We start from the raw sequence: 12,785 nt of genomic DNA, 5'->3' as shown, positions 1-12,785 counted from the left end.
GGGGTGTTGGCAGTAATTCTACTATTTTTCAGTTAATTCGATGCTCAGACTATTGATAACAAGGAAATAAGGAGGTTGAAGGCTAGGAATGCCATTCTTGAGGGACAGCTCAGTCAAGCCAAAGAGGAACGTGGTTCTAGAAGTGCACATGGTGCAGAGGTTGCCTGCTTGACTGCTGAAAATGCAAACCTGAGGAAACAGGTTAAGGACCTGAAATAGCAGTTGATAAACGAGCAGCGGACTGTAAATGCTCGAGTGGATAGTCTTCTTAAAGCCCTTGCCTCTCATCTTTCCCTCCCTCATCCAGTGTCCCTTAAGCAGTTTCCTTGTCAGTGTCTAGTTTAACGATGTTTGTCTTAACCCCAATGTCCCTTTTTGGCTTGTTGTTTTTATGACTGTGGTACTTTAAGTTTGTTTTTTTTGTGTGGTTGTTTTGTAAACAATGGTACTACTGCATCTGTTTTCTTCTCAAATTAATTAATGAGCATCTCAGTCTTTTGTTATGCATGTTATACTCTTGTGCTCTATTTTTTAGCTATGTTGTGTGCACACAAGTATCATGAATTAACTTTGCTGGACTTCTTTTTGCGTTTACTAGCATATATTCTTTTATGATGCCAAAAGGGGGAAGAAAAATGAAGGAGGACAAAAGAAAGGGAAACAAGTTCTCAAGGGGAATAAAACTAAGAAATAGGTTCTCAGGGGGAATAAAACTAATCTGCAGGGTGAGTTGTATAGAGATCTGGTTCTCAGGGGTAACTTCAATTCTAAGGTTGTTATTATCAAAAATGTGGAAATTTATAAGTTATGTATCTTTATATTTTGATGATTTAACAAACTTCATATGAGAACCATATAGGGAACCTGATACACAACCTCAAAGTGCTCAGAACAACAAGTCGCATGTTTGGCACAAGTTACAATATTATCAGACAAAGAAACGACAGAGGGAACATATGACTATCAGTTCCTTCGGTCACAATACAAGTCAACTCCTTACAACTGTTAAAGTCGTTGCACTATTGCACTACACACGCAACAGTGCAACAGTGCAATAGTTACTTTATGGTGCATACCTTGTACCAGATACTTGCTTACATCATCCCAATGACCTCACTTATATATTACCAACATGTGTCAAGAGAAAACACATACTTGCATACCCTAAATCATTAAATCTCTCTCAAGTGTTTTGCCGTCTTCATTTGACTCCAAGGCTTGAAGAACAAAGTTGCAACAGAACAAAGGACCAAATTCCAGCACTGAGTTTATCTGTGTCCTTAGTATTGTTGTATTTTTGTTAATGTTATTTACTTATAATTCCTACTCAGCTTAGTTAGAAGCATCTTGTAGGATATCTTCTGTAAAACCATAAATCGTGTATTTGTGTTTGGCTAGAGTTACTCAAAATGGTGAGCTTTGTAATAGAGTTATATCAAAGAGGTTTTCAATAGAGTTATTACAAGTAGGTGAGGTATTAAGAGGTTAATTCCTAGATTACAATAGGTTGTAATCTAAAGTTTGCTCAGTTAGTGAAGTTGAAATCCTACGAGTGTAGGTCGTGATTTTTAATCCCGTGAGTTGGGAGTTTTTCACGTAAAATACTGTTGTGTCATTTACTTACTAATGTGTGTGGGTTCTGTGGGAACTGATAGAGAACTGATAGGTTCTCTATACAGTTTGGTGGACTCATAGTTTACATCACTATACAAACTGGGCTATACTGGGTAAACTTTAAAAATATGGGCCCAATTTTGTTGGAATATTATCCCAAGTGATAAAGGGAGTAATTTAGTCAAAAACATACGCCACTGAATACTTGATGTTGATGCTTGAAAAGTTATACCAAAATAATTGAGTGTTATAAACGTTACTTGCAATTAGAGATAGAGAGAGATAGAGAATTAGAGAGATATGAGAGTTTTTGAATGAAAATTGAAAGAATGAAATGGGGTATTTATAGTTTTAAAATAGGGCCAAAGTGTATTTGAACAAACATAGGGGTTAAAAATATAAATTAGAGGGTAGGGGGATGTTTGGGGCTAGGGAGGCAAAAATAGTCATTTTTGGCCGTTGCCAACGGCTAGATTTTAAATTTAAAAAATATTTGGGTACTGGTATGGGTACCGGCACGGTACCTTAAAGGTACTTACGCCTAACCCCAACCAGAGCGGTACAGTTCGGTACAAGTACGAGTACAGACCTGTACGGGTACGGGTATTACCCTGCCCTTAGACAACCCTAGTTCAGACAGAGGTGTTGAATCTTATAATAAGCGGTGCATTTTGTTTGTTTTGATTTTATTTTATTTTAGTTTTTTTTTTAAAAAAATTCTAGGGATTTTGCATGGTTGAATTTTATATTATTGAAAAGCTTATCGAGAAAGGCTCTTAAAGAGGAGAATAATTTTTGCGCATTCCATGGTTAATTCTTCCTAGTGTTCTTCAGTTAGTTGCATGATATTATCTTTCAAGATCGTGTTTTATCAACTTTACAAATATCTCGAAATACATAAGGCTCCATTTTGTGCTTTTAATGCTTTGTATTATACAAATTGTATATAACAAGAAACATGAAGGACATAAAATTTTCAACAATTGGTAGAGTTAGGATCAGCTATTTTGAGACTCAGGCAGGCATCTATAGCATCCCCAATCGTAAGGAAAATCCATCCTTTTCCTAGTTTGTCGAAACATTTTGCTGTCTTCATTTTGTTAATGACTCTTAACCTTGGGTTAGCTATAGCTAACTGCATAAACAGAATGGAAAAAAAGAAACATCATGAGTCATGAAGATTAGTATAAACGGGTAATTGCGCATAATAACTACGATTAGTGACCTTAAACAATAAGACGCCACAACACGTTAAATAACAGTGATAGTGTTATATTCTACCATATTTACATAAAAAGTTGAGGGTCTTACTTGTATGCTTCTTGAAACCAGTTCTCTGTGCAACTCTTCTAACACTGCTATTCCTGATGTATCTACGCTCATTACATCTGCAAACCAATGAGTTCAAGATATTGTTAGTAATTACAACAAACTAAGGTAAAAAATAAAAAAACTTACTGGACATCTGATGAAACTTACTGGACATATCTAGAACTAAAAAATGAACATTTTCCTTTGTGTTCTCCTCACTACCATTTGCTTCTGTCACCAATTTCAGCATCCTGGAAATAAAAGGTGAACAAATAATTAGGCTTGAACTTTATTTCTTTCCTATTTCCTTAATTTCCACCTCCAATAATTATCTATACCTTTCTCTTATGGAAGTAGCATTTGCAAAACAAAGTGAACCAGAGTTGATTCGAATGATCAAGATGCCTGAAGTTCCAGTAGCTCCTGGATATTGAGTAATATCGCAAAAGGTGTCTGTCGTCCCAGGAAGTCTTCCTTGTACTTCTGTACTTGCTCGAATGGTATCGACTATTATTCTAGCAAATGAGATACTAACCTGCAATAGACCAAATAGACATTACTAACAAATACTACTTTCAATGAAGTATTTGTGCTTTGATTTTCTAAGGATACTATTTTTACTCCTTCAGTTTCTAGTTTACTTCACTAGTTGTTTCATAAAATATTTCTTAATAGGAATTCAGATTCTTACATAAATGAAAACTGGAAAATATTAGTCTCTCCTAAATCAAGAAACCTTATTTAGTCAAAACTTCAAATGATATTTGGGTAAAGATAGATTTATTCTTCTGACCTACACAGAATGAGATAAGTAGTGCATGAATCTGACTACCTCATGCATAAAGCATATGCAATGTTGTAATCTTGCAGGTAATGTTTATTTACAAGTTGCAAAGAAAACGACAGATGACCAGAGAGTTGACATGAGTCTTCTATTTTTTTCAATTAAAGGACAAACTTGGAACCCACAAATGACTCACAGGCTATCCATTTGTTTTCAGTTTTTTGGCATTTCATGTGGTTTTATGTAATTATGCGAGTCAGAAGATGTTTGTTTGAGGGGACAAGTACATAATATTTCTTTAATGCAAGTTGCATTCTTATATACTTATAAGTGAATGTGTTCTTGTTTATAGTTTGACATGCTAAAAACCTTGTAATACAGTAAACTGAAGAGACAATATTTGAATTACCGCGACTAGAAGACCAATTTCGACAGATACAAACAGGACTCCAAAGAAGGCACCAATGCAAACAAGGAAGTCCATCTTGTCAACTTTCCAGATATGATAAGCTTCATTTATGTCAATCAATCCAGGTAGCGCGGATAAGATAACAGATGCAAGGATAGCTAGTGGAGTGTAATATAAAAGCTTGGTTAACAATTCCAGGGATATGAAAACTGTGATAGCCATAACTATGTTTGACACCACTGTTTCACATCCTGCACTGAAATTCACAGCTGTCCTTGAAAATGAACCTGTAACAATTATTAGCATAACTATATATCATATGTATATTCAAGATTTTGAACATAATATATTAAAAAGATAAAGAATTGAGAGTTCACCAGTTGCTGTATAACAAGAAGATAAAGACCCCACAATGTTCATGAAACCCATGGCTACCATTTCTTTGTTCCCATCAAGATGATAGCCTTTCATTGAAGCGAAAGATCGGCCGACAGCAATGGCTTCCTGAGGAAAATCAAGATTCAAGAGCATTCCACTTCAAGAATCCTCCCAATTTAGTGACTTTTAGTAAATCAAAAGGAGATAACAAAGAGTATGATACTAACAGTTAGCGCCACGAGAGCGCAAATTAGTCCAATTTTCGCCACTTCTCCCAGGTGTGGACCATTGAACTGCAATTGATGAACTGAACTTGGGTTCAAACCCCCTTTAAAGTGTTTTACAATTTTGACTCCATGTCGATCAGCCTTTGTTAAATAAACCATTAAGGTAGATAATAACACTGATAACAAAGGAGCAATAGCTGGTAGCCAGAATAGTTTCTTATTCCTTTTACCCTGCAGTATTTCAGGTGGCCAATAGATTAATGAATGAAACAGGAAAAATCACCAAAATGACAAATGAGTACACCTTATTACTTACTATAAATCTGGTTGCTAGAATGAAGATGAGGAATGAACAGCCAAGTACAAAATTAAGAGGAGACAACTGAAACAAGTCCAATAAGTAAGCACATAATACGATGAGAAAACAAAAACCTATGAAAAATTTCCCATTAGAAAAAAATGCTTACTGTCTCGTTATGAAATGATGTGAAAACAGCTTTAAGTACAGACACCACATCAGTTTTTGTAGTAAAATGACTAATTCCTATGAAACCCTTTAATTGTTGAAGACCAATTACAATAGCTGCACCTCCCATAAATCCCACTATTGCAGCATGTGAAAGAAAATCCACAAGAAAACCCAATCTGCACATTACATCAAGATTAACAAACATAATCCAAAAGGACAATCTTAAAGGGACAGAGCCACTTGTAAAAGAAAACTACTAACCTTAATAGGCCAAATGCAGCTTGGAATGTACCCGCAAAGAAAGTGACAGTAAAAACAAGGCTTGTATAAGCAATAGGATCAACTGCAGGATCTACAATTTCGGTTATCATTGCAGAAAGAAGCAGTGATACAACAGCAACAGGACCAATAGCGAGCTCTCGCGAACTTCCCATAACAGCATATATCAATGGTGGAACAACACTAGTGTCTAAAATAATGGACACGAAAAAATATAAGCTAAACAAACGGAAACCAATTTAAAAACAATGAACAAAAGCTAAAATTTGAATTGGAACTTACATAAGCCATATTGAGGTTCAAGATTTGCAAGATTAGCATATCCTATACTCTGCAATAAGTTTTCTTTTTTAAATTCAACATTTCAAAAATTCTAAGGAACAAATATTCGTGTTAAATTGTGCGACCATCTCATCTAAAGTTTAAGTTGTTAGAAAGATAGTCGCACAATTCAACATGGTATCAGAGCAGGTAAGTCTCGTACGTGAGTGGACATACTTAAAATATAATTAAGTAGTTAAAAGTGTGTTCAACAATTTATTTACTAGTATACCTGAGGAATGCAGAGACTGGCAAGAGTTAAGCCAGCCAATAAATCATGCTTGAACATTTTAACTTTATAATTCCTTCCCCAACTAAGGATTGGAAATAAGCCTTGCAAGAATGAAGAGACAGCTCCACCTCCATATTGCTTTGAATTTGAAGAAAAATTGTTGTTTTTTTGTGGCAAAACAGTTTCAGTAACTGAGTTTATGATTTCATTGCAAAAACTTGGTGGGGCTGGAGAATTTAGCAGCCACTGAGTTCTCTGATTTCTTCCATCATCAGCATCAAGCTGCTGCAGCTCAATGCTGAAGCTCTCATTGGGCAATGAACACATTTTCTTTTCTTTCTCTTTCAAGTTTTTTTCTTTTTGGTTAAATCATGAACTAAATGTTTTCGTATATCAAAAGTATGAACCATGTGCTCAATATTTATACATGTTCCAAACAAAGAGCCACGTGAGCCTTTGTCTAGCCACTACTGAGGAAGGCATTTACGTTATCACATTAGTGCAAATAATTGCAATTAGTTTAACATTAATACTAGTAACTATTATCAGAATTGGAAGTCGTAGTATAAATGAAATGGTCTGTGATTAAATAATAGAAATTATGTGACAATTTATTATTAGTGCAAATAACAGGTAATTATTTCATTGTCGAGGCGATATATATATATATATATATATATATATATATATATATATATATATATATATATATATATATATATATAAAATATAAACTAGTATTAACTTTTTGTAACAGGTATGCGGGCCGTATAATGATCGTAGACCTCCGAAAAAGGACGTGTATATAATTGACCTTTATAGAAATCTCGAGAAAAATAAAAGATATAGTTGATTTAATTAAATAATAGTACTATAGTGCGAGAAAAAGTAATAATACTATTTACTCAAAAGCTTCTATATGTCCAATAAAAGCAAGCTCTACGGCCAATCGAACACCAATAATAGAAGAGTAAAAAATTTAGTGGGTTCATGGTAAGTTCATTATACTACAGAAAAGAAATAATTAATCATACAATCTAACCAGTGAATTGATCACTTAATTCTTCCCTTGCTAGGATTCACTCAGTTGAAAGAAGTAACAACTTTGGACTGAAGTAATAAAAATTATTGAAATGTTACAACTGCTCTGATACATCAGATATCTCAACTCATTTTCTATCATCTTCCATTAATTAAATTCAGTTAATTCGCATATGAGCCTAGCTGTTAACTCAATATTTTTTTGTTCTTTCTCTTTCCTCCCTTGTTCTAAAAGGGGAAAGAAGAGGAAAGTGTGGAAGATGATTCATCGCCAATAATATAATTGGATCTCTTCAACCATTATCATGACAATAATCAGATTTTTTTTAAAAAAAAAAAGGAGAAAGAGAGAATGTCAACGCTTCCTGAAAAAAGAAAAGATTAATCTATTTATCTATAAACCTACTAAAGCTATGAACCACAGAAAGTTAAATTGACACTAAGCATTTCATCTAACTATAGCGTCAAATGTAGCATTGCGTTGGCAGTGAGAAACTCATTGCGGCATGCACACATCTTGGCATTACCTCTCGACAGTATTAAGATCTCATCTTGGATCGAGTTTGTTATTATTGTTGTTAGCAGTAATAATAGTAGCGGAGCCAGCAATTCTACTAAGAGGATTCTAAAGAGGTCTAACAATTTTACACCTGGTTTTTTTTTTTGCCAAAGAAATTTTTTTTTATCACCAAGTTGACAGGGGCGGATCTATAGCTCCAATTAAGGGGCACGTGAACCCATTTATCTACATATTTTTTAGAATTAGTCTAATATAATATGTTGACATACATGCTCCAAAAAGATTGAATGATTCATTTGGTTGGTTTCATGGTATGATGCACTTGGTAGACTTATTTTAACTTAGGGTCACTTGGTTGATTATTGTATTAATGCTGAGATTGTCAATTTTAATGCTTTATTCTAAGATAACTTATCCTGAGATTAATATTTTAACTTATGTCATATATATGTTATCCCAATATTATTTTTAATCCTAGGATATCTTATCTCAAGATTATTTTTACTTATCTATCCTACCAAATGAATGACAAGAGCGGTTGCTCTGATGGTAAACAACCTCTACTTCCAACCAAGAGGTTGTGAGTTCGAGTCACCCCAAGAGCGATGTGGGGAGTTCTTGGAGGGAAGGATGCCGAGTTTCTATTGGAAACAGTCTCTCTGCCTCGTGGTTGTATCCTACCAAATGACCCTAAGTTAGTCACGTGTTAAAATAATCAATCAGAACATCTACAATAAGTTGACTTCATTTTAATATATCAATCATGCAGGCAGGCAGTCCATACCTAAGCAAAACTTAGCCGCACCCCTATTATTTCGATTAAAACAATATTCACTTTAAACTCTATCCACGATAATTAGTTTTAAAATATTTCTCTTAATTTTTCTTTGAGTAGTTGAGCATCCAAATCTTTATAATTAACCCCACATATCAATACTATCCTCAGTAATCCATGAGCCCGTGACTCCTTGAATCCTATTTTCAACTGAATGAAAGTTTGAACGGAGCAGTACTATGATAAGCCAGGAAATTTTTTATTTTTAATACTTACACAATTATCTGTTAAAAGATGTCTTTTTCCTGAGTTTTGTCCTAGTCGAATGTCGTAATTCGTTTTTTAGTTTACAATGATATTCCCAAGTAAAGGAATATTTTTTTATTAAAACTAAAGGAAAACTTGTGAAAGCACGGGGAGATAAGGGCAGGTTGTTGATTTTCTACACATTATCTCACCTCGATTTGAATACTAGGGGCCATTTAGCTGGCTGGACTAGATAAAATAAGTCTACCAAAGAATTTTGTACAAAATAAATATTATAGTGTTTGGTTGGAGGGATTAATAAAAATAATTAATACATAATAATGCAGCATTTGGTGAATCGTACTAGAAAAAATGATATTTATAAAATTAATTCAACGTTTAGTTGGCTATATTAAGTAAAACTTATTTAATTTTAGTGATGTGCATTTCTTTATTCAAGATGAAACATGAAATAAGAGTATTTTGTAGCAATACGAGGATATAATAAGTATTTAAAGATAAAAATATTCTTAAAGTAATTAAGTAATTTTTACATAATATTCCATGTATTATTATTCATACATATCGATATATTATTATCTATAATACTAATAATCTCGCAATTAATATTAGCGCATGAGTAACCTTTGCATTATAATCATTTTAATTATGATGTGAACCGAATAACTTATTATGTGTTTGTCCTGATTTTCTTATCATATTTGATCTTTCTCTACTTGAAGACATATTTAGCCCATTGGCTGGATGGGGAGTTTGTTGGGACTATGCCCATGTTGTCCAGCCAAAGGCCCAATGCCTTATCCAATTCCAAATAGGCCACTGTCAAAACCAAGTTCAGGTTTGTGTGTGCCTCTTTGTGAGATTATTCTCTTGATATCTTTTACTCTGTCACGACCCAAAATATCACCACAGTCGTCGTGATGGCACTTAGTCTCTAAGACTAAGTAAGCCGATTAAAATTACAATTCAAGCCAATTTTTTTTTTTTAAATGATAATCGAAATCAACAGCGGAAATAATTACAAACAACCTTCCAAGACAAGTAATACTGAGTCACGAACTATAACTGAATACATGAAATGATCTCAAGGATCGAATACACAATACTGTTTAATTAATAATTAACAGTACAATAAAATGAAAAGACTCCAAGGGACTGAGATGACCAAGCAGCTCTACCTTGAATCCTTGCGATCATACTTTAACTCTGTCCGAGTCCGATATCTCCAATATCTGGCTCTACACAAAAATGTGCAGAAGTGTAGTATGAGTACACCACAGTCGGTACCTAGTAAATATCAAGACTAACCTCAGTGGAGTATTGACGAGGTACAGTCAAGATACTCACTAGTCTAATAACCTATGCAATATAGTATACAAAAATAATAGAAAACAAATAACAATAATGGTAAAAATAATCAACTAGTGATATACACAACAGGGCAACAAGAACACCATTTATATTGCTCAATAAATGATGAATACAAGTACAACCAAATAATCAAGTCCTTAAAATATAAATTTTCGCCTATATATTTTTCAAATAATAATCTTCAGGATATAATACTTTCCAATAAATATATTTCGAATATACTCCCTTCAAATAAATATCTTTCAAATATAATTCCTTCAAATAAATATCTTTCAAATATAATTCTTTCAAATAAATCTCTTTCAAATATAATTCCTTCAAATAAATATCTTTCGAATAAAAGTCACCCTGTGACACCTCATTTCAAAATCATAAAATACGGGTCTCAGCCCACTTTCATATTTTCACGGCACCTCGTACCAATTTTCCTATCACAACGTACTGCACTGACAACTCACTTGCCAATAGCATCATCATTTACTCACGACACCTCGTACCCACATTTCATATCACAATTGCACTGACAATTCACGTGCCAATATCATCATTTTGTTCACTCACGGCACCTCGTGCCCACATTTTATTTCATAATCCGCCTGACAATAGCCACAGGCTCCCAATTTCAACATAGATCAGATTATTATCAATTTACCAACAACAAGACAATTTGCGCAAGATATAAAAATAAACACAAGAAAAATCACAACATCACATGAGAATTACCAACGCAATACCCCACATCATCACATAAAAATTGCCAACACAATAACTCCACATCATCACGTATCATCCCTCACAATAGCTACCCTTATCTCTCTTATACCCACCCTTATCACTCCTATAATAGCCTCCATTATCCCTCCGCCCTGGCAATGTCAATAACTACCCTTATCACTCCTTAGCCACCCTTATCGCTCTGTATAATAGCCACCCTTATCACTCCGCCCAGATAATATCCCAACACATATATTCACAGTGAAATGCCACCCTTATACCCACATAATATAAATAGTGAAATGCCACCATTATATCCTCATAATAATAACTCAAATCACACAACAATTTATACGGAATATTATCACGACAACACAACACAATCAATTCCCATCACAATTTGCCAAATGACCACAACTAGTTCTATTGATACAGTAAAATCAATAAATTTCTCAAATATAGCCCAAGGCTCCACGCAACGTATATGAAACCTCAAAACAATCAACAAAGATGAAAAATACCCAGTATAGGGCAACACCTTCATTAATCCAATTTTTTGATAAATATATTAATACCTCCATTTAAATTTATTTATTTAATTATTTGCATACGGAAAAGGTCCATAATATAATTATTTTCAGGAATTATCAAATCCACAAACACACGAAATTTACATAAAATTCCAATTCGCAATCGCACCAATTAATCATATAAATACAAATTTAACAAACAAAGTTTGAGGCATGACAAATCACGGATTTACTAAGTTTTTATAATTTTTCAATTTAATACATAAGGGCGTCTATGAATTTTGACCGATATAATTTGCACATATAAACCAAGTACGTACTCGCCACCTCGCGTACATGGTTTTCAATTACACAATTTTCACATAAGACTAAATGCCTAAGGGGTAATTCCCCCACTCAAAGTTAGGCAAGATACTTACCTCAAAACCGCGTAATTTCTTACTCCGCTATGCCCTTGCCTCGTGAATTGGCCTCCAAATATCCCGAATCTAGCCACAAACAGTACTGTACAATCAATATAGGCTAAAGGAATCAATTCCACAAGAAAATACGAAATCATAGCCAAAAATCCAAAATCGGCTCAACCCGTCCCCCGGACCCACGTCTCGAAATCCGACAAAAGTCACAAAATACGAAATCCCATTCACTCATGAGTCCAACCATACCAAATTTACTCAAATCCGATAACAAAATCTCATTCAAAACCTCAAAATTCTATTCCAAGAACTCTTTCTCATTTTGTCCAAATTTTTATCTCAAAACACTAACTTAAATGATGAAAATAATGATATATTCGTGTATATTGACTAAATCCGAGTTAGAATCACTTACCCCAATATTTTTTCTTGAAAATCTCTAAAAAAATCACCTCTGCCCAAGCTCCAATTTATCAAAAATGGAAAAAAGCCCTCATTTTATAACTTAAAGTTTAAAGTCTCTGTCTAGGCACTGCCCTCGATTTCCTGACCTCGATTTTCTGACCTCGATTTCCTGGCCTCGATTTCCTGACATTGATTTCCTGACCTCGAATTCCAGCCTCGATTCCCAGCCTCGATTTTTCCAGCCTCGATTTTCTAGCCTCGATTTTTTTCCTGCCTCGATTTCCAAATTTTGATCCGTTAACCATTCAAAACTTATCCGAGGCCCTCGGGACCTCAACCAGATACACCAACAAGTCCTAAAACATCATACGAACTTAGTTAAAATCTCAAATCACATAAAACAACGCTAAAACCACGAATCATATCCCAATTCAAGCTTAAGGAACTTAAGAATTTTCAACTTCTACATTTGATGCCGAAACCTATCAAATCAATTTCGATTGGCCTCAAATTTTGCACACAAGTCATAAATGACATAACGGAGCTATGAAAATTTTCAGAGTTGGATTTTGGCTCTGATATCAAAAAGTCAACTCTCCGGTCAAACTTCCAAACTTAAATTCCTATTTTAGCCATTTGAAACCTAATTTAACTGCGGACTTCCAAATAAAATTCTGAAAATGCTCCTAAGTCCAAAATCACCATATAGAGCTGTTGGAATT

The 12,785-nt window shown here is 34.2% G+C and overlaps 1 protein-coding gene across 1 annotated transcript; it reads right to left on the bottom strand.

The window, feature by feature from the left end:
• Positions 1-2,526: 2,526 nt before the first annotated feature.
• Positions 2,527-6,419, bottom strand: LOC107792166 (low affinity sulfate transporter 3). The gene is made up of 12 exons (XM_016614358.2): positions 6,025-6,419; positions 5,754-5,802; positions 5,454-5,661; positions 5,191-5,368; positions 5,040-5,105; positions 4,724-4,954; positions 4,496-4,622; positions 4,119-4,405; positions 3,264-3,460; positions 3,094-3,176; positions 2,926-3,002; positions 2,527-2,749 (listed from the first exon to the last, which is right to left on the bottom strand). The coding sequence occupies exons 1-12, from the start codon at positions 6,349-6,351 to the stop codon at positions 2,591-2,593; spliced, it is 1,989 nt and encodes a 662-aa protein (XP_016469844.1). The 5' UTR covers positions 6,352-6,419; the 3' UTR covers positions 2,527-2,590.
• Positions 6,420-12,785: the final 6,366 nt, after the last annotated feature.

The sequence above is a fragment of the Nicotiana tabacum genome, chromosome 15, assembly GCF_000715075.1.
Source record: "Nicotiana tabacum cultivar K326 chromosome 15, ASM71507v2, whole genome shotgun sequence".
Lineage (NCBI taxonomy): Eukaryota > Viridiplantae > Streptophyta > Magnoliopsida > Solanales > Solanaceae > Nicotiana > Nicotiana tabacum.
The sequence above is the reverse complement of the archived record's forward strand: the minus strand, read 5'-3'. Positions and strand labels throughout refer to the sequence as shown.